The sequence below is a fragment of the Myotis brandtii genome, unplaced genomic scaffold, assembly GCF_000412655.1.
Source record: "Myotis brandtii unplaced genomic scaffold, ASM41265v1 scaffold125, whole genome shotgun sequence".
Classification (NCBI taxonomy): domain Eukaryota; kingdom Metazoa; phylum Chordata; class Mammalia; order Chiroptera; family Vespertilionidae; genus Myotis; species Myotis brandtii.
Genome location: NW_005354385.1, coordinates 12310245 through 12332544, shown reverse-complemented (window position 1 = coordinate 12332544; position 22300 = coordinate 12310245). Strand labels below are relative to the sequence as shown.

At 36.8% G+C, this 22300-nt stretch overlaps 1 protein-coding gene across 1 annotated transcript in view; it reads left to right on the top strand.

Moving 5' to 3' along the window:
• The window catches only part of LOC102239650 (lymphocyte antigen 75), a 68175-nt gene that overhangs the window by 34089 nt on the left and 11786 nt on the right, over nt 1-22300 (top strand). The window contains exons 18-28 of the mRNA XM_014534161.1: nt 656-761; nt 986-1146; nt 3688-3817; nt 4785-5011; nt 9567-9732; nt 11415-11582; nt 12749-12865; nt 16280-16474; nt 18096-18322; nt 19564-19732; nt 21770-21919. Coding sequence (XP_014389647.1) covers nt 656-761; nt 986-1146; nt 3688-3817; nt 4785-5011; nt 9567-9732; nt 11415-11582; nt 12749-12865; nt 16280-16474; nt 18096-18322; nt 19564-19732; nt 21770-21919 — 1816 coding nt within the window. The remainder of the gene's footprint in view (nt 1-655; nt 762-985; nt 1147-3687; nt 3818-4784; nt 5012-9566; nt 9733-11414; nt 11583-12748; nt 12866-16279; nt 16475-18095; nt 18323-19563; nt 19733-21769; nt 21920-22300) is intronic.

Below are 22300 nucleotides of genomic sequence, written 5' to 3'. Positions count from 1 at the left end.
TGCATGAATTTCATGCACCGGGCCTCTAGTATCATTATAACATCAAAAAGAAAAAGAAGATGTGCCTAACAGCTAAAAACATCTGTAGTAAATCTGAAATATTAGGGGTATATTTTGATTTTTTAAAATTAGGACAGTCTTTTCCCCCCAAAGTACTGGTACTAAATTTACACAGTCGATGTAAGTTGAATTAAAATATTCTGCCAAGGGACAGGGAAATAATTTTTTTAAATGATTTCTTTTTATATATAACGAGGTGATGATTAAGAATACAGACTTTGAAATTAGATGTAATGGAGTCTAAATGCTGACCATACCATTTTATGGCTATTTCACTTATGGGTAAAGTTACTTATTGTACCTGTGCCTCAGTTTCCCCAGTTGTGAAAATTAAATGAGCTAATACTATGCAAACTGTTTAGCACAGAGGAAGCACTCAATAAATGGGAGATATCAAAAGTAGTTCAAAGACCACTCTTCAGTTGTTTATACAGAGAGTATAGATCTGCATTGTTATAGTACTACTTTATAAATTTCCATATCTGTGACATACAGACCAAAAATTAGCAACCTTCTAAAAGATGAGACATTTATTTCCTATGTGAGCTTTCCCATTTCTGAAATCTTATGCTTCATATATGTTCTTTGTTCGCAGTGTTTTCTAAAGCTTAAACCCAAGTCTCTCACGTTTTCTGAAGCAAGCAGTACTTGTCACACCTACGGTGGCACCCTTCCTACGGTGTTAAGCCAAAGAGAACAAGGTAGCAGAATTGTTTTGTAAACATGTTTTATTCTGATCTGGGGGCAAAGTTAGTTTTGGGAGGCTGAGGGGAATCAATATAGTTTTTAAATCTTATTAAGCTATTTTTGTAGAGAGTGGGTAAAAGACTATCATGATAGATAAGCAGGAGGTAATCATTAACATTTTTAGTATATCTTTATTTTGAATAAGTCGAATGCTTTTTAAAAAATCTCTTTCTGACAGATTTTCTTACATCGTTGCTTCCGGATATGGAAGATGCTCTGTGGATTGGTTTGCGCTGGACAGCCTATGAAAGAATAACTAAATGGATAGATAACAGAGAGCTGACATACAGTAACTTTCACCCATTCTTGGTGGGTCGGAGGCTAGCAATACCAACAAATGTAAGTTTTTTGGAATCAGTAATCTATGTGGCTCTATGAAATTCTTGAGCCTTCCATAAATTATTGGATTAAGAACAAGGGCCTGTTATACGAGTTCATTTATATGAAATGCCCATAAAGTAGATTAGTGGTTGCCAGAGCCTAAAGAGGCTGGAAGGATTGAGGGTGATGGTGAAAAGGTACGGAGTTTCTTTTGGGGGAGGTGAAATGTTCTGAAATTGATTCTCCAATTTCAGGCAAGCCGCGGGTAATGGTTGTACAACTCTGTGAATATACTAAAACCTATGGGATTTATGCTTTCAGTGGGTGAATTATCTCGTCTGTCAGTTGTATCTCAATAAGACTGTCACAAGAAGAACAATAACAACAGTAGCTTCTCTAGCCTTCATGTGTATGCCCTCATTTTTCACAATAGCATCAGATCCACATCCCTTATGTCACAATAATGTAAAACTGTCAAGTAGTGAGTTGCAAACAGAAGCAATTATAAATGCTTTACTTAATATTTTGGGATTTCAAGCTGTCAGCACCAGTCTCCTGAGGTAAAAAGTACAAAATTAGTGATTAGTGATCATTTTCCCCCTAAGAGCTAAATGTAAAGAAGCTATAAAAGGAGATTAGGCATTATATTAACAATAGTTTCCTATATCATGAGATTGCTGCCCATAGCTTCTGTCCTCCCTATTTGCTGGATACAAACCACCTTTTGCACAAAGAGCAAAGATTAAGAAATGAACTTTAAAATTGGATTCCAGAAATACATCCTAGACAATGACTATGTAATCATTTTCCCTAATCCTAGCTAATTATCTAGCATTATTTATTGCATTTATTTACATTTGTTAAAAGCAACATAGGCCCAGCCAGAGTGGCTCAGTGGTTGAGCATCGACCCATGAGCCAGGAGATCGTGGTTTGATTTCTGGTCAGGACACATGCCCAGGTTGCGGACTCAATCCCCAGTAGGGACCATGCAGGAGGCAGCCGATCGATGATTCTCATCATTGATATTTCTATCTCTCTTTTCCTCTCCCTTCCTCTCTCTGAAAAATCAATAAAAACATTTTTTTAAAAGGAGATATAGGATGCCTTCTTTGTTATATATGAAGTGTATATGCATATGAGATAAACTCTAATATAGCAATCTCACAGATCTAAATACTCTAATTTTGCCATATTTAAAAATATTTCATAGGACTGGATATCTTTAATTATTTGCCTTTAAGATATTTTTAGCTATTCTTGTCCATTCTTCCAGACAAACTAGGTTTAGTCAATTTCCAATCAAAACAATTAAATAAAAAATTCTGAGGACAATCTGACAATATTTTAGGGATAATTCACATATTTTTATTACTCTTCTAATTCAAGAATATAGTAAAATATCTCTCTATTCAAGTCTTCCTTTATATCTCTCAAGGAAGTTTTTATAGCAGTTGTCTTTCTTACTGCTATTGATATGGCAGTTTTTTCTTGATTTTCTTACATATATGTAGGAAAGCTATTGTTTGGAATTTTTATATATTTACTAGAGGCCCAGTGCAAGAATTCATGCACGGGTGGGTTTCCTCGGCCTGGCTGGCAATCGGGGCGATCAGGGGGGAGGGACTGCGGGAGGTTGGCCGGCTGCGGGAGTTTGGCACACTGCTTTGAGCATCTGCCCCCTGGTGGTCAGTGCACATCATAGTGACCAGTCGTTTGGTCAACAAGTCATAACAGTCACTTAGGCTTTTATATATATAGATTTCATAGGCATCCATCTTACTAAAAGCCCTTATTACTTCTCAGAGTTTTTCACTAGGTTTCCTTATGTTTCCTAGTGAGACAATCATAATTTTCAAATAACAGTTCATGCTTCACTACATATTGTGTAACTACTAGACTCATGGTAAATACCAGGGGTAATAAACACCTTCCTAGACTTGATCTAAACTTTCATGGGCCTATCTGCAGTCTTTCATTGTTATATTATGTATATGATGTTGTCTCTTTGTTTAAGATATATTATTGTATAACTAGCTTATTTTGAATTTTTATTCAGAAATAAGTACTGGGTTTTTTAAAACTTGTTTCCAGCACCTATTGAAATTGTCATATAGTTTTTCCCATTTAGCCTATTGGCAGTTGGTATAATACATTAATAGATGTTATATTAAACCATCATTATCTTCTCATAAAAATCTAGTTGCTCAGAGTGGATTATTATTTTACTATTCTACCAAGTTAGATTTGTTAGGGTTTTATTTGGGAATGTTTTCATCTCTGATCATAGAGTTTTTTGTGTTTTTTTCCATAGCGTTTTTTTATGCCATATTGTCAGATCTTTTTTCTGATCATGTGAGCTTCCTAAGATGAACTCCATAGCTTTCTGCCTTTGTGTTTTGAATTAGGACTCAGTTTGAGGCACTATCTTTCCCTGAAAGTTTGAAGGAACTACTCACAAAACCATGTGATGTTAGAACCCTTCTCAGGGATCATTCTTGCTGGGATCTTCAGACTGTTGGTTTCAAGACTGCTTGTTTCTGTTTGCCTCTTTGTTTAGTATTTTGATGAAGAGTCCCGCTACCACTGCGCCCTGATGCTCAACCACCGAACGTCACCTTTAACTGGAACGTGGAATTTCACATCCTGCAGTGAACACCACACTCTGTCTCTCTGTCAGAAATACTCAGGTATGGGTTATTATCTAGTAACTGTGGGACTTTATGATGTTAGCTATGTACAGTACTTTTTTTAGCAAAAATCTTATAAATGAATTAAAATTAATTTGTAATCACATAGCTTTCTTAAAATGTCAGCATGACTAAATTCATATTGGTTCAGTGAGTCAGGGCATCTCAAATGGAATGTGATTTTTTTTCAAGTATTATCATCATACTTAATTAAATATCAAAATTAACTATCAGGTGGGATTTGTTATTAGAAATTGTCTAATGGTAAGTTGTGGTTGAATTTTATTCTCCTTTCTATGCTGGCATTTTTTAGATTCTACTTTCTATCATGGGAAAAGGGGGAGAAAAAACTTAATGTTTTAAATTTAGTTCAGTATAAACATTCACAGTTAAATTTAGTACTAAAAAAAGATGTGAAGCATTTATAAATGGATCACTATGACTTCTTATAACCCAAATAAAACCAAACTATATACTTAAAAATAGGAATTGTCGATATTTTCAAAAAGATATTTTAAGAGGTATTAAATTTTTCATTAATCACAATAAGTTTTTAACAGATGATTTTTTTTTAACTTTGTTATGTAGTGATACCCTCAAGTAGGTAATCTAGGTACTTCTGAAGAACTGTTTGCTAAATTAATCCCTCTTGTTGAAGCATTTCAAACAAAGCAAGTATCTGACACGAACCTAAGTGGAAATCTTTTCACAGGCTACTTTTGTTTATAGCTTTTCTGCTTCCTAAATTGGGTCAGCTAAAACAGAATTTTCTTCTGATTTTAGAAAACAAATGCTGGGGCTCATACATTTTACCATACAGGAAGACATACCTAGCCCTCCCACCCAAAATCTAACATAAACTGATAGATAAGTAATATCTAAAGTACATTATTATGGGGAAAAAAGTTTTAATGTCCTATGACTCACAGAGTGGGTAGTTATTGTGTCTTTTTTCTTTTACACACAGACGTTGAAGGCAGTCAGACATTGCGGAATACTTCAGAGACTGTAAAGTACCTAAATAATCTGTACAAAATAATCCTGAAGACTCTGACGTGGCCCGAGGCTCTGAGGGAATGCCAGAAACATGGCATGCGCCTGGTGAGCATCTCAGACCCGTACCAGCAGGCGTTCCTAACCGTGCAGGCGGTCCGGCATAACTCCTCCTTGTGGATTGGACTCTCCAGTGAAGATGTAAGTTTTCAGTCCCCATTGCCAGGATCGGGTGATGGACTGCAGCATTTTTTATTATGCACTGTCTCTTATCAGACAAAAAAAGAACAAAACAAAACCAAAAAAAACACCCAGAGATCATAAAACCTTACTGCAGTGAATTTCATGACGTATATAGTTTTTAGTGGCAGTCGTCTTTCCACTGTTGGAAGATCTGGTGCTTTATTGTTTAGATTAAGAAAAAGTTCTAGTGGACCTATGTAGCTGATCATTTCTTTAACTTATTCCAACGAACAACTGAGCTGGAATCAGGAGCTGCCATGCCTCCTCAGCCAGCAAAGAGAAGAGAGGAGGGGTAGGATTACAAAACCGGTTGGGGCTGGGTGTATAGAAGCCCTGCGGATGGCGCTGACGAGTCCTTCCTATCCCTTTTGGAATCAGCAGAATGAAATGAAGACACTCTAAGAAGGGATAGTGTTTTGCCACATCTTAAGCCATGATTCCGGGTCGATGTCTTGGGTAGTTCTCATTCATTTCATAGCCCAGCAAGGAATGCTAGTTTCCTATCCATTCCCAAAACTGCATACAAATGGAAGTATTTATGCTCCTGAAGCTTTGGGTTATAATTAATAGAGATTTTTTTTTAAGCTGTAGTATTCCTCTCAACATTATAGGCCATTTTGTTTCTTTTCTTGGCCTACTGTGCAATACTTTGATACTCTGCCCACTGAGATGTATTGTAAGGGTAAGATATAGGGCTGGAGTATAAGGCTGCATACATTATGCAGTGCATAGGAGGTGCCATTTACAAAAATTGTGATGTGAACTTTGCCCCCTGCATCTGCATATTGCATGACTGGTGAAGCCCTAGTTAGATAAAAGTCGCCTAGACCGGTATTCCTAAACTACTCTCAGAGTGAGGGTAATGGGCAGAGTAGGAGAGCAAGTGAGTCCATTGCCTTATGAAGCAAACCTAAGTTATGTACACCTTAGGATGACCCTCAGTATATCAAGATGGCTTTAGGGCTGCTTGGAGATAATGTGATCGAAGACAATTCAATCCTAGCACAAACCCAGAGCTGAACTGGAGAATAGACTCAGAAGTAACCATTATCTTTGACAAACTTTGGATTCATTATCACCAGCAGTTACCAGACACTCATTGAAAAGAAGCAGTATTTAGAAATTGCTTGAAGAAGAGTTTCTCTAAGACTCTGGATATTTTATTTTATTAGTCCTCACCTGAGGATATTTTTCCTACTGATTTTTAGAGAGAATGGAACGGAGAGAGAAAGAGAGAGAGAGAGAGACAGAGACAGACAGACAGGCAGACAGACAGACAGACATCTATGTGTCTGGTTGCCTCCCACACATGTCCTGACAAGGCCAGGGTCGAACCTGCAACCCAGGTACATGCCCTTGGAGAGAGAGAGAGAGAGAGAGAGAGAGACATATCTATGTGTCTGGTTGCCTCCCACACATGTCCTGACCAGGGCCAGGGTCGAACCTGCAACCCAGGTACATGCCCTTTACCATGTACCTGTGATCCTTTGGTGTGCAGGCCGACATTCTAACCATTGACCAGGGCAAGACTGGATATTTTATATATTTTTTAAAAAATATGTTTTTATTGATTTTAGAGAGAGAGGAAGGGAGAGGGAGAGAGAGAGATAGAAACATTGATGAGAAACATTGATCGGCTGCTTTCCTGTAAGCCCCCTACTGGTTATTGAGCCCGAAAACCAGGCATGTGCCCTGATTGGGAATTGAACCGGTGACCTCGGTGCATGGGATGACACTCAATTCACTGAGCCATACCTGCTGGGAGGGATATTTTAAAATGTAGCCCCTAGTCAAGCCAGATCATCAGCTTGAACTGCTTTCCCAGACCTCACAGCATCATTTTCTTCATAACATTGCTTTACTTTCTCTTTGGTGTTTGTTACCATATGAAACCCATTCCTGTGTCTCTTGTGAGGCTGGTAATAAGTTATTATATTTTCTGGTTTCAATCACCTTGAACTTCTGAAACAAAAGCAATATTATCACTATGGAAAATTTATTAAGTTCTAGTAAATTAAAAGAAAATATTTAAATCAACTGTAATCCCAGTGCCTAGTGATAAATATGGTTTAATCATTGGGTATATATATCCTCCAAGTTATTTTTATATGTACATGTATTTATTTTTAAGATAATTTGGATCATAATTGTTTTGTAGCTTTTTCCCCCACGTAATGATTTGGGTCTTGTTTCTTATACTATTTTTCAATCTTTACCTATATTTCTCTGTGTCCCTGTTACTGTTTAGTTTTTTGTTTTTTTAACTAATTCCATGTAGCTGTTTAGTATGTATCTTCATAAGCCGCCTTAAATCTTTGGGACAGGGGAGGGTATAAATAAATAAAACTTTACATTGAAAGCAATGTGAAGGTATTGAAGGATTTTAAATGTGGTAACAACAATATCAGATTTTTAGTTAAGAAAAATTATTCTGGGAGAAGGTGGGGGAGGAAGTGAGTAGTCTAGAGATAAGAGACTAGAGTTTCTTGTAGAAATTCTTGCAGAAGATGCTGTTGGCCTGAACTAAGGCATGTTTGCAGCATCTGCAGTGCAGCAGTTCTGGGAAATGTAAAGTCCAGAGTGTGACTGTGGCAGTAGGTCACTCGAGTATGTGGCAGTAAAAGTGTGTAGAAGTAGAGAATGTCAAGGAAACTTGGGAACTGGGACAATCACCCACGTGAACATAGATTTCCCTAAGTCAGTGGGAGGGCCAGGGGTTGGAGCAAGGCCTGGGGCACCTCCTTCGTGAATGTCAGCAAGGAGCAGATGGGCCGGATCCATAGTGAATGTCAGACAGAGACAAGGAATCTGGGAGTTGGCAGTGGTAAGAGAGGCATAAACCTCAAAGGAAATGACTGAAGGAGATAAAAATACTACCCCATTCTCATAGCCCTCTGGGGTTTGAAAATGGAAAACAAACAGCATTCCCTTGTGGGTGCTGGAAGGAAATTATTCTCTTTTAAAAAACAGGTCAAGAATTTAGTAAACAGAGCCTGGCTGACATGGCTCAGTGGTTGGGCATCGACCTATGAACCAGAAGGTCACAGTTCCCAGTCAGGGCACCTAAATGCAGGAGGCAAAGAGTGACTCTCTCTCATCATTGATGTTTCTACCTCTCTCTCCCTCCCCCTTCCTCTCTGAAATCAATAATAAAAATATATTTTTTTAAAAAAAATTTAGTAACAGCTACGTATAGTCTTAATAAAGAGCTTTAGTATTCATTAAAGAGATGGAGTGTGTGAGATGATTAACCTATGAGGATTACAAGTTTCAGAGGCCCAGGACCTGGGTTAGTTGGGAGTGCAGCAGGGGATGGAATCCAGGGTCATACAAGTACAGTCACATGGCCAGAGGGCTACCTCTGAAGCCACGTGGCTTGGGGGTTAACTTAGCACAAGTGACAACTAGAACTCTGGTGGAGAACAGCTCAGAATGAAACATTGGTGGTATTGAGGCTTAACCATGTTTGCTATTTTGGGTTCACTAAGGAGACTGTGTGTGGCCTTTGCCCAGTATTCCAAATAAGCCAGTGATACAAAATTAACCTTGGGCCTCGGGAAAGCTTTGCTCCGTGAGTCACTGTGTGAGACCTCGGCTCTGGCAGCACCATGGGGAAGCTCAGACAGAACTGTACCCCACAATCCATCTCCTAGACTTCTGTGCCTACTCTGTAAAGCCTTCCTCAAGATAGCTGAGTGGCCTGGCCCTGGTCAGGATGTAATAACAGGTGTTCACAGACTTAGAGTGCACAGTAGAATATAGTGATAAGGAAGCATGTCCCCAAAAACAAGTGTGGAAACACTGGCATGACATCCACATGGTCTGAGGGGTTAGGAGGGAGGGAGCTAACATGTATGTCGCTTTCTGTGTGTCCCAGCTAGCCACTGAGGTAGGTGTTTTACACGTGTTATGCCATTAATTCCATCCAGGAGGTTCAGTGTCACATCCATTTAATAGCTGAGGGGATGAAAATTTGGCAAGGTAAACTCACAATCAAGAACTAATAAGTGACCAAACCAGAATTCAAAACCAGGTATGCTTAGCTCTGAAGCCCATGTTCTCTCCACGACTACATGTTGTCTCAAACTTTATCAGTGCCTAACAGGGGTCTTCACTCCACTTTAGCTTTCTGATTTCCAACAACCAACAATGCCAATGATGTTTGAGGCAGCATAGTATAATAATTCAGACCATGGATGCCAGGACCTGCCGACCTGGATTAGAATAGCAGCACTGCAGTTTATGTTCTACATGACTTTGTGCACTATACATGCCTTCAGTGTCCTCATCTGTAAAATAGGTATAATAGTACCTATCTCATATGGCTATGAGGATTAAATAAGTTAACATTTGCAAAGCACTTAAACCAGTCCTGGACACATAGTAAGTGCTATGTGAGTGTGTGTTAAATACAAGATAAAATTAAAATTCATTAGATGGACCATGAGGGCCAAAGCAATACAAAAGGGATTACATGAAGTTGTCACTTGAAATGTGTTTTCGTTCTTTGCAGGATGAACTCAACTACATTTGGTCAGATGGGAAACATCTTCAGTTTAGTCGCTGGGCTGAAAACAATGAGCAACTGGAGGACTGTGTGTTTTTAGATACTGATGGATTCTGGAAAACATCCGAATGCGATGACCACCAGCCGGGTGCTATTTGCTACTATCCAGGAAGTATGCTAAATTCAAATATTTCATTTCTCAAATTATTATTAGTCTCATGATGGGTGTGGTTTTGTAAAATCTGGTTTTGAAATTGTAAGAAAATTACAATCATGTTCTTATTTTTTAAAATATATTTTTATTGACTTCAGAGAGGACGGGAGGGGGAGAGAGAAACAGAAACATCAATGATGAGAGAGAATCATTGATTGGCTGTCCCCTGCATGCCGCACACTGGGGATGGAGCCCACAACCCCAGGCATGTGCCCTGACCGGGAATTGAACCGTGACCTCCTGGTTCATAGGTCGATGCTCAACCACTTAGCCACGCCGACTGGGCACAATCATGCTCTTTTAACAACAAAATTTGTTGTGAAAATAATGTATTCAAAAATTATGATATATTAAATATTCTGTCACTAATATTTTATTTTATTTTTTTAATTTTAGACATGTTTTATCTTTATCAGCTGACAATGGTAATTGTCCTTTTAATTTTAAATCCCCATTGGCCTCATTTGCATATATTTGCTGTTTATAGTCTTACAGAAAATTGTATATTTGTAGGAATCCTTTTACAATTCGTATCATCAGCTACAATTTCTTCTATGACTCACTGTTAAGATTCATTTGGTTGTAAGTAACAGCAATGAGCTCAAGCTAGTTTTAAACCAAAAAAAAAGAATTTTAGATTCTTGAAAAATGGGGATAGAGCTAAGCCTTGTGAGGAATGGAAATCAGAAACTGATGCCATCCTCTACCTATCCTTTCTGCTTCTCTCTGTGAACCTGCACTCCTCTCTTTACCTGCTTTCTGCTTCTCTGTGCACATGTTGACCCATGGCGGCTCTGCAGCTCTCACCTGTCCCCATCACTGGAGGTGACTGTCCCTGAATACCACTTTTCAGTTTCTTAGAGGGAATCTGAAGGACTTGGCTGAGTCAGGTATGCAATCTCTAGCTCACTCAGAGGAAAGTGGTCTTGCAACGGCCAGGGGTCCCCATGTGTGGGTTTGGGGTACAAAAAAGACACTCCTTCTCAGACAGAGGGACTGGTTATAAGCTGGGAGAGACTGGCAGGTCTCTCTACTGCACACCTAAGAAGTTCTATGGGCTTTGAGTAGAGCATGTCTATACTTGCATCTTCTTGAATGTATGGCCTTTTCACAAAATGGGGGGGGGGGGCCGTAATTAGGTTTTCTAGTTGTCAGGTTTTAAACTATTTCTGTTTGCTTTTGTTAAAGCAATAACTTACTTAGTACATCACATATTTCATTAAATGTTCCTTTAAAATTAGAAAAGATATCAGTAACCAGACACTTGAAGATGAACTCTCAAAGTTATAGTTAAGTGCCTTTTATTATGTTTGTATAGTTTCTATGAGGCGACCTTTTGTATTTGAAGTTTGGAGATGGAGGAAGACAGAAACTACAGTTAACCCAATAGCACCTCATTTTTTACATTCTTCCACTCACTCCACAGCAGGGGAAAGAAAATTACTGCGTTAAATAATTTCTTTCCTAAAGAAAGCTAGTTAGAAGGTCACATTATATTGAATGTAAACAGAACAAGCATCACCAGGCTAGTATTTCTTGGCTTCCTGAATATTTCCTACTAATCAAGTCCAATTACTATACATAGGATTTAGCATTTATATCTGAAATTAGTATTCATACAATGAATTTTTTCTTTCTAGATGAGACTAAGAAAGAGGTCAAGCCAATTAACAGTGTTCGTTGTCCATCTCCTGTTTTAAATACTCCATGGATACCATATCAGAACTACTGCTACAATTTCATGATAGCAAAGAACAGATACACAGCAGTAACAAAAGATGATATTCATTCTAGATGCCAAAAACTGAGTAAGTATATTATATGGCCATTATATATTGCATTATGCTCATTTTTTAAAATCTTGCCTGTGTTCTAAATATTTCTAATTAGCACTAGTAACAAGATCTCAAAAGTATTCATCTTCTAATTTCTACATTAATTTGTTTTTAATTAAAGTGGAAGGTATAGCAGTTACCTCTTTCTTTATCCATTCATCAGAGAACTAGTCTGGCTTTACAGGTGTAAACAAAATGGGTTCTACTTCACAAGGGAAAGAAATATCACTATATAGAGGGGACTGTGGGCAAAATGAAAAGTTCATTTGAGTGGTCAGAAGCTTAGATAAGCCACAAAGAAGCAGCTCTGCTTTAAAAAAAAAATACATATTTCACACTTTAAAGACGTTTCAGATATTTCCTATGCCATCCACTGGGGATTTGGAACTTCTGAATAGTGGACCTATGAATTTTGCAGAAAGTGCCTATGGGAAATACCAAGCCATTACCCTCCCCACACCCCCAAAGTCTGCAATGTTGAACACTGGTCTTGAGAAGTGTTCTACACAAGAAGATCCTTAGAAAAAGAACAAGGTTAAGAAACACCATCACTTCCTGTTACAGATGATCAAATGTGCATTTGCATATATTGTAAGAAATACTGGCACAAATGAACTAGTTGACTTGTTTAACCAGTGTTTGCAAAGTTTTTATCCATGTAGCTCTTTTCTGAGGAACTCCTATTAATTCCCTAAGGAACACAATATGGGAAATAAAAACTTTTTTTAACCCTAGTATAAGTGATCGCTAAGACAAAGGAAGCTCTGTCTTAGAACCCATCCAAGAGGTTTTATTTATTATAGTCTTTGACAATGTATCTATCATAAATACAGGTGGAATTGTACAACTCAAAATAAGCTTTAAATGGGGAAAGGTGACGTGAATTAGTTTTAAATACTCTACTCCTCTACTAGATTGTCACTAGTCTATAAGACCTTATTGATCATCAAAATGTTTTAAAGCTTCTTAACCTATTCATTTTAGTACAACGAGACAGTTTTAATTGACATGTCTTTCTTATTTTCTGCTATTGTTTAAGTTTAGGGGTATATTAAACTGGGAAATAACATTTTCTAAATCAAATAAAGTGTTCTAGATAAATTATTGTTTAAATTATTGACTATTTTTCTATTTAACAGATCCAAAATCGCATATTCTGAGTATTCGAGATGAAAAAGAGAATAACTTTGTTCTTGAGCAACTTCTGCACTTTAATTATATGGCGTCATGGGTCATGTTAGGTATAATTTACGAAAGTAAGTTGTAAATCTGCTGATTTTCTCTATTTATATTTATACTTTTTACAAACTACTTGCTTATCAAGCTATAAAAGAATAGTCCTTCAAAGTATATGTGTATTAATATACAAAATTATCATTAATGCTCTAAGCGTAACATATGAATATGAAACATTTCTTATGTCTCCTCTCTGCTATTAAAATGTCTTTACCACCAAGCTGAGAGTTAAATGGTGAAAAATAAATCTTTCTCTACTCTCCCTTCTATCAGTTCCAGACTAAAAATGATCACATTCCCAACTGCATCTCCAGTACTTACTTTGTGTCTGTACTATGCATGTGGGATGAGTGAGAACAGAATTACACTTCTACTAATGTTGTGTTTTTATAACATTGGCGTGGGGTATACATTAGGAAAATCATGTACATAGTTTGACAACGGGATAGAATATTTGACATTGGGTCTGAATACCACAAATCCAAGTTAATCGCTATAAAATTTGTAAAGCACAGATTCTAATAATAGGGTCATTAAGATCAATTTAGAGAGATACTCAACTAGAGATGTCCTGAAAATCATAGAAAAAAGAAAATCACTCTGTGGGCATAAAGCATCAAAAAGTATGCATTTATTCAAAAACAGGCCGTAATAAGGGGCACGGGACAATGATAGTCAGAGGTGGGGTAGGAAAAGAAACTAAATTACTCAAATCTGACCATTTAAAAATAGCCTTCTCTTTGCTATCTAACTTGTCTTTCTTAGAGTTTTAAAGGCATTTCTTAAATGTTTATGGCTTGCAAATTAGTTAACGAAAATTAAGCTATCAAGCAATTGGTAAGATTTGGGTTGCCAGTTGAAGATGAGTTCATCATAATAGGACATAGTTGCCCAAGTCTTTTTTCCGATGACACTTGAATACTTTTAAATTTAGAAATGGCGGAGGGTGGGGAGGAGGCAGAGGAAACTAGATGGAAAGTTCTCAGGCTTTATCTGAAAGTGACTGAGGAAATAGTGAACTTATGGAGCAGCGGAGACCACACCCAGGATATAGTTCGAGATTTCAATTGCACCCTCTGATGTATTTTGTTAATTGTATGATCACAAACAACTGAATATGTATTCTATATTCTGAAAAGCGTTTTCAGATCTCTAGACTTTCTTTTAATCATCCTAAAATTTTTAATAAAATGTCTGAGTAACAAAATTTCTATTAAAATATGTAGCCATATGAGCAACATGTAGAGAGATGTTTCAAGCAAATTTGGTTTAAGTCTAATTCTTACTGGCTTAATTTATACCCATGGATTTTTTTACCGCCTTGATATACTTAAATAATATTTAACTGTATGCCACCCATACAAAGGATTTTGTTTTTTAAAATTCTGAACTTTTCAAAATTAAGGCCATGAATAGACATTACTAAGAGAAGCCACATGTCAACTGAAAGATATTTCAAATGAAAATGGTTTTGTATAGCAACTTCAGAAATACACCTTTGCCCATTGTGTTAGTCAGAAAATTATAACTTTAACATTTGGGGAGAGGGAAAGAAGGACTAGGATACATGAGGTGTTACAAAGCAGCAATAAAGAACAAAATCATATGTACAGTACTGCTAGTGTTACATTGCTGCAGGCAGATGTTTAGGATAATGCCTTGGGAGATGGGGATCTCTGAAAGGTACAGACAATCAGGATTATGTGCAGGTAGTAATGACATCACTTCTCATACCAATTCATAATTTCAATAGGCCCAGAAGTTTGTTTTTCCAAAAACTTGATTGAGATATAGTCACATCCACATGATTTAGCCATTTAAGGTATATAATTTAATGGCTTTGTGTATCATCAGAGAGCTCCGCAATTATCACTAACCCATTAGTAGTGGGTTAGTGAACTAATGGGTATAGAAACACCATACCCATTAGTAGTTCTTCCTCATTCTCTATCCCCTCTCCCAACCCTCAGCAACCACTGATCTATTTTCTGTCACTACAGATTGCCTACTCTAGACATTTCATATAAATCAGATCATACAATATGTGATTTTTTGTGACTGTTCTACTTAGCATAATGGTCTTAAGGTTTATGTATGTAGCACTGTAGCATGTATCACATATTATGCCTTTTATGGCTGAATAATATTCCATTGTATGGATATACCACATTTTATTCATCTGTTTATCATGGGCATTTAAGTTGTTTTCACCTTTTTGGTTATTGTGAATAATGCTGCCATAAACATTCATATACAAGTTTTTATATGGATGTATGTTTTCATTTCTCTTGGATATATACTTGGTCTGGAATTGTTGGATTTGTGTAATCCTTTGAAGAACTGACAGACTATTTTCCAAAGCGGCTATACCATTTTCCATCAAGGGTTCCAATTTCTCCCATATCTACGCCAACACTTGGGGGGGGGGGGGGCGTTGTTTGTTTGTTGTCTTTTTTATTATAGCCATCCAAGTGAGTCTGAGTGATTTATCATTGAGGTTTAATTTATTTATCTGATGATTGAAACTATTCAGCATTGTTTCATGTATTCATTGGCAATTTGTACGTCATCTTTGGAAAAATCTCTATTCAGACCCTTTGCCCATTTATTATATTGTTTGTCCTTTTTATTGTTGAGTTCTAAGCATTCTTTCTATATTCTGGATAGAAGTCCTTTGTCAAATAAATGACTTGCAAGTATTTTCTTCCATCACTTTCTTAATAGTATAATTTGTAGCACAAAACTTTTAATTCTAACGAAGTCCAATTTATGTATATTTTTCTTTTATCACTTGTGCATATCTAAGAGGACTTTGCCTGCCCCGGGGTCATGAAGATGTTCTCCTATGTTTTCTTCTAAGAGTTTTATAGTTTTTGGCTCTTAGATCTGTGATCTATTTAGAGTTAATTTTGTATATGGTGAAAGGAAAGGGTCCAACCTCATTTTTTATTTTTGTACATAGATATCCTGTTCTCCCAGGAACTATTCTTTCACCATTGAATTGTCTTGGCACTCTTGTCAAAAATCAGTTGACACAATTGTGCACAATTGTGTATGATTTCAGTCCAGATAAGAGATTTGTCACTAGTCTTATAATAAATTATTTTTTATAAAATAGTTACATTCATTTTCATTGCAGTCAAACATACATGTAGGAGACATGAATATTTGATGAAAGATAACATGTAAAGTTATTTCAGGGTGGTGGAATTATCAGTAAATTTTTATTATTTTCATGTTTATAACTTGTACTTCCAACATTGAAAATAAGTATGATTCACTGTTATAATTATTAGAGGGATGCACATAATCATATAACCTTTTAGGAAGTAGAGAAAGAAGAAAGAAAAGTTAAGATTGAAATATTAACCTCATAATTGTAATTCAAGTATTGATTTCATCTCTAAGCATAGAAAAAAATGTTTCTTCTCTAGATAATTCTCTTATGTGGTCTGATAAGACCATGCTGTCCTATACGCACTGGAGAGGGGGAAGACCAGCTATAAAAAACAGCCGGCTTTTTGCTGGCTTGAGTACTGATGGCTTCTGGGATATTCATACCTTTGATGCTATTGAAGAAATACATTACTTTCATCAGCACAGCATTCTTGCTTGCAAAATTGAAATGGGTGAGTATGCTAATGCAGAGTTTCCACTCCAGGGAAAGAGAATATAAAGCCATTAGCTCCCCTGGTGGGAACCTGGTAATTGTATTTTCTGAGTGCTTCCTCTGGATTCCGTCCTACAAGAGGTGCTACAGAGGTGACCTTGACAGTTTTGCGGAGCACTGGTCATATGTTTTGTACAGTGTCCCTCATTCTTTTCTCAAGGTTAAACTGAGGTTATGGTTTTGGAGTTTAGGGGAAAACCACAGAAATAGTGTCATTCTCATATCAGATGAGGGGTATGCTATCAACATGATTATCACTACTGATTTTAATCTTGGTCACCTGGCTCTAGGTAATGTTTTCAGATTTTTCCACTGCAAAGTTACTCTTTTTGCCCCTTCCCACAATGTACTCTTTGTTAGGAAGGCACTGTACTCAGTCCACATTTACTTAGTGGAGAGTTACTCTCCACCTTCCTGAAGGGGGTGGTATCTACATACTTTATTTGGAATTTGACCACACAGGAGGTTTTTTCCATTCTTCCACATTTTAAAATTTATTGTCATTTAATAAGTCAATCAAAGAAAGAAAGATACTATATGATTTCACTTCTATGTGGAATCCAAAGACAATATAAATGAACGAAGAAAACAGAAACAGACCCATAGACTCAGAGAACAGACTGATGGTTGCCAGAGGGGAGGGAGGTGGAGGACTGAGTGAAAAAGATGAAGGGATTGAGAACTACTGATTGGTAGTTACAAAATAGTCATGGGGATGTAAAGTACAGTGTAGGGAATATAGTCAATAATATTCTAATAACTGTTTGGTTCCAAGTGGATGCTGGAAATATCAGAGGGAGCACTTTGTAAAGTGTATGATTGTCTAATTACTATGCTGTACACCTGAAACTAATACAAAGTAATACTGAATATAAACTGTAATTGAAAAAAAAATCAGTCATTTATTGATATCTGTATTGGCTCATGGTTACATATGTCATACTGGGAATATAATCCAATTTACTATACTGTTTAATCTTTTGACCAGATTGTGCCAGCTCTGGACATTGGGTGTTCTTTCACTTGGCTTCTGTGTCCCTTTGAAATACCCTCATCAGTGTGGTTGTGTTATTGTTATTATTTGTTTGATTTCAGCTTACTTTCTGGTTACCTCATTTCTTTTTAGTCCTGATTTCACCTAACCTAACATCTGGAGACCTAATTTTTCCAGCAGGCTTTATGACTCCCTCAATTCAGAGGAACATCTCCTTCTCTAGTAGTTACACACATTCTAGCGGGTACTTGTTTTGCCCTCATTGTAGGTATTGTTGTTTTCTGCCCACAAGTAATATGTGAGCTCCTTCAATGAAAGACAGTGTTTATGCCTTTTTCTTAATCAGCCAGACTATTGTCATATTTAAGAGCCTGTTAAATGTGCCGTGGGAAGAAGAAAAATAAAGTATGCATTTGACCTCTGTTCCTAATAAGCAACCCAGTTTTATTTATCTTTTGAAGTGATTGTATGACCTATCTTACCCCAAATATGTATTTTATTTTTAATATTTATTTATTAAATTGATTGGATGACATTGGTCAACAATCATATTTAATCATGAACACTTTTCATTTAAATATTTTAGTTGACTACAAGGAAGCATATAATACTACTCTGCCACAGTTTATTCCATATGAAGATGGCATTTACAGTGTCATTCAAAAAACAGTGTCATGGTATGAAGCAGTAAACATGTGCTCTCAGAGTGGGGGTCATTTGGCAAGTGTTCATGACCCACAAGGCCGGCTCTTCCTGGAAGATATCGCAAAGCGGGATGGATTTCCACTGTGGGTTGGGCTCTCAAGTCATGATGTGAGTATTGCTGCTGTTGTCCAGAAATTTCCCACATTTGTTAGTGGTTTAGCAAAGTGAGCATAAAATATCAATGCAAAGTATAGCATCAGATTAAGTCCTGGGACTCAATTTGCATAGCATCGAGTTTTCTCGACTTTCCACAATATAGAACAAATTGAACATTATATCTGTAGGGTGCACTGCAGCACGTGGCTGGGACTGCCGTGGCCCTCAGCACTGCCCGGGCCCAGCAGATGAGTAACACAACAGCTCTGTGATCTGTTTGGGGGAGACCAATTGAAAAGCTGGTGAAAAGGAAAGAGCACAGAATCAGAAAAGCCCGAGTTCCACACTGGTGGCAGATCTTCCATTTACATATTGGGTGATCATGGGCAAGATATTTGACATTTGCAAGCTTATTTCCTCATCTGTAAGATTTTGGAGTGATAATTATTTTCCTTAATCTATGATTATAATGAAGATTGCTATAAGCTGCCAAGTAAAATTCTTAACATTAGGACTAGTAAATATATAAACTTTTGCCACTTTCCCCTAGAAATTAGCACTATTTAAGAGTAATATTCTATCAGTAAACACGTCTTTTGTGCCACTATTTGAGTTCTATTAATTATATTCATGTAGCTACAATAATGTCTAGTATACAAAAAAAAATAGACATCTCTTGAAATTAGAATTGAAGGCCTGATGTAAATAATCTTTAAGACAATGGGAAAAATAAAATAAAGGATGGTAAATTAGGATTATAGAATCAAGGAAAAATCAAAAGTAATCTTGGGAAGTAGTTTTCAGCCCCCTGCTGATTACTGGCTTCTGTAATATGAAAAATAATGTAGCCAGAAACACAAACCACAAAACTCTAAAACATAAAAAACAATATTTAGGATAATATCAATGCTGGAATTGTAAATCTGTAATTGTGATAAGTGGAAGCCATTTACACATCATTTAATTTCAAGTGTTATATAAACTCGTCTTTAAACAGAATAAATCTAGAGATAGAGTGTAAAAACTCTGACTCTAAATTTAAAATCCTACTTAAATTGTGCCAGAGCAAATGTCTCAAATCAGTGCATCGAAAGTAAATCCCTGATTTTACAAATAGGTCCAGACCTACAATACTTGCAAGCGAATAATTAACGCTCCACTCCAACATTTCTTAAAGTATATATGTTCTTGTTTATGTTCTTTTTTGAAGTCATACATCTAGATTCAGGTTGTCTCTATCATTCCTAAAACAGGGCACGGAATCAAATTTTGAGTGGTCTGATGGCAGTGCGTTCAACTACATCCCATGGAAAGATAAGCAGTCTGCTGGGAATTGTGTTCTCTTGGATCCAAAAGGAATTTGGAAACATGAAAACTGCAACTCTTCTAAAGATGGTGCTATTTGCTATAAATCTACAAAATGTAAGACTTGATTTCAAATAACTGTATATTTACTAAAAAAGAACGTTTGTTTTATGCATGTGATTAAGTACTCAAAGGAGTTTTTAGAGATTTTAAATAAGGTTTATTCACAAGTCCTCCAAAAATAATTTTGATATTTTTCGCAAAGAGAAATAAATACAATATACCCGGTCAGGGAATTTGTTCTCAAGGATATTCAGTTGTTCCATCACTAGGGAAGTCTTAACTCTAGAATTTGTGAGTTTCAATTTCACTTAGCAGTGTTTTCAAAGACTGAGATTCTTCTTTAAAAGAAGTGTCCCACAGCATGTATCTTGAGAAATGCCTCACGTGGCCTACCATATTGATTGATGGCTGTGGGAGTCTCTGTGGTCAAGAAGTCTGTTGCATGTTGTGTAACTAAGCATTTTCCAAACTTATATGATCCTTAAAATTGAGGAAAGAGCCCCTTCCATCAGGGGCTGTGCCTGAGGTCATTTCTGGTAGGTAGAGCGTGAGCCTTGGGGAAGAGCACAAGAACCCAGACCACCAGGAGCTGCAGAGGCATGCTGGGCGGCCAGGGCCTGGTGCGGGTTGGTCTCTGAAGCTTCTGGTTCTCAGTGCTGGCCCTTGCAGAAAATATAAATGTAAGAGTTGGAAGTAAAACTCCATGAATAACAGTAAAGAAAGAAACCGTATGCAGCCTAAGACAGCCCAGATGCAGACTGGATAGAAACGAGTAGACTTAGAAGATAAGGTATCTCCGGGGGTTCCTAGTATAAGAAGAATTTTATTTTTAAAGCCAAGCAATTCAGAAAGGTCCGTCAATCTTAGCTATGCATTGGGAGCCAACGTTCAAGATGTTTTGCATCTAATGAAGCAACACAGATCATTGTCTTTGTCATTAATGTGCAAGACACATTGTTGTCATCGGCAGTTTATTTTTGAAAAAGCAACTATTTTCACAAGGTGGTAAAAGGAAGCACTTGCTAGTAACGTCTCTCCATCAGCAGCGTTAATGTAGAGCTGTCACAAGTCCTACAGACTTTACAGATGGACTTGGCAATGAGCTTTGATCACCAGTCACTAGGAAACTTACCCAGGAGTTATCAACTGTCACACTGAAGGGAGACTTAGAGCTCACACCAAGAGCATTCATGGAAAGAATGGAGGCAAAAGCCAATCAAATAACTAAAGTTCAAAAAAGATCAAGCCCAGCTGGAGAAACAGAAGATAGAGAAACAGAAGAAGGCATTAAGAACAGTCAGAACATCTCTTGATGAAGAAGGAAACAGCAGCAGCCATTCTTCTGGAACCACTGGCACCACGAATTAGAAGAACCTACCAAATTGAGATAAGGAGGAAAAAGCAGGAAAAGCCTTCAGTTACTGAAGGACATGCAGATCATGAAGAATGCACACAAAAGAATAGCTGGGGTTGAGATGACTGACCATACCAGGTCAGAGCTTTGATTCTGATGATCTGTACCGCACAAATAGCATGTTGATACTTCACCTTCCAGTTCTCATGCTCTCTTCTGTGGAAATTAATAATCAGAGACACAGGCTTTGCTACACAGGCTTCCTGTGTGATACAGCACAATTAAAAGTTAAACATTTTAAATGGAAACCAGAGGAGTTTTTAAAAGCTGAGAAGCCACACTTACTCTTTTTTATTTGAGAGTGATTTTACTTTGCTGACATTTTGCATTTTGTAAACACATTACCAAATTTTCATTTGTGGCTGTGATTTTGAAAAGTAGTTCTGTATATGGCAAGGTAAAACAAGGTTTCTGTTATCAAAATAAAAAGGGATCCAAAGAATTGTAATTATTATTTCAAAGTAGTTACAGGCCTGTCTAGCCAATCTTTGCTCCTTTTTCTATTATGTCTTTCCAGTTGTTTTTAACTTAGTCTAAATCCATCTTCGAGGGCAAGTACTTTCCTTTATCGTCTAAGTTCTAAAAATGGTATTCTAAAAATCTAATTAGAGTGTACACTCAAAAGTCAGTTATTTTTTTTTTCTGTGCATTTTTACAATTGTCCCACATTTTTCTAGCTCAAGAGGTATCCTCTCCTACATATTCATCGCGATGCCCAGCAGTAAAAGGGAATGGATCCCAGTGGATCCAGTACAGGGACCACTGTTATGCATCTGACCAGGCGTTACACACTTTCTCAGAAGCCAAACGGTTTTGTTCAGAACTTGGTGAGTTAAAATTCATTTATTTTTTTTTTGATTCAATAATATAATCAGTGGAATTTTTTTAAATAAATAATTTGAAACAATGATTATATTTTTGAAAATATTTTTAAAGCAGACACAATTTATAATAGCATTATCACCTAATTGCCCGGTGGTGGGGAAATGGTTAAGTATTTTATGATGTATGACCTCAATGGAATATTGGAATAGCCATTAAAAATAATCGATCTAAGAATAAGTACATGGAAAATAAAAGTAAGTGAGAGGAAGTAGAATGAAAAATAAGTAAATTGTTATGTGAAGATACTGGTTAAGAGGTAAATTTTTTACAAAGTTGGTTAAGTAGTAAATGCAAAATTGTAGATTTTTTCATTATTTAGTTAT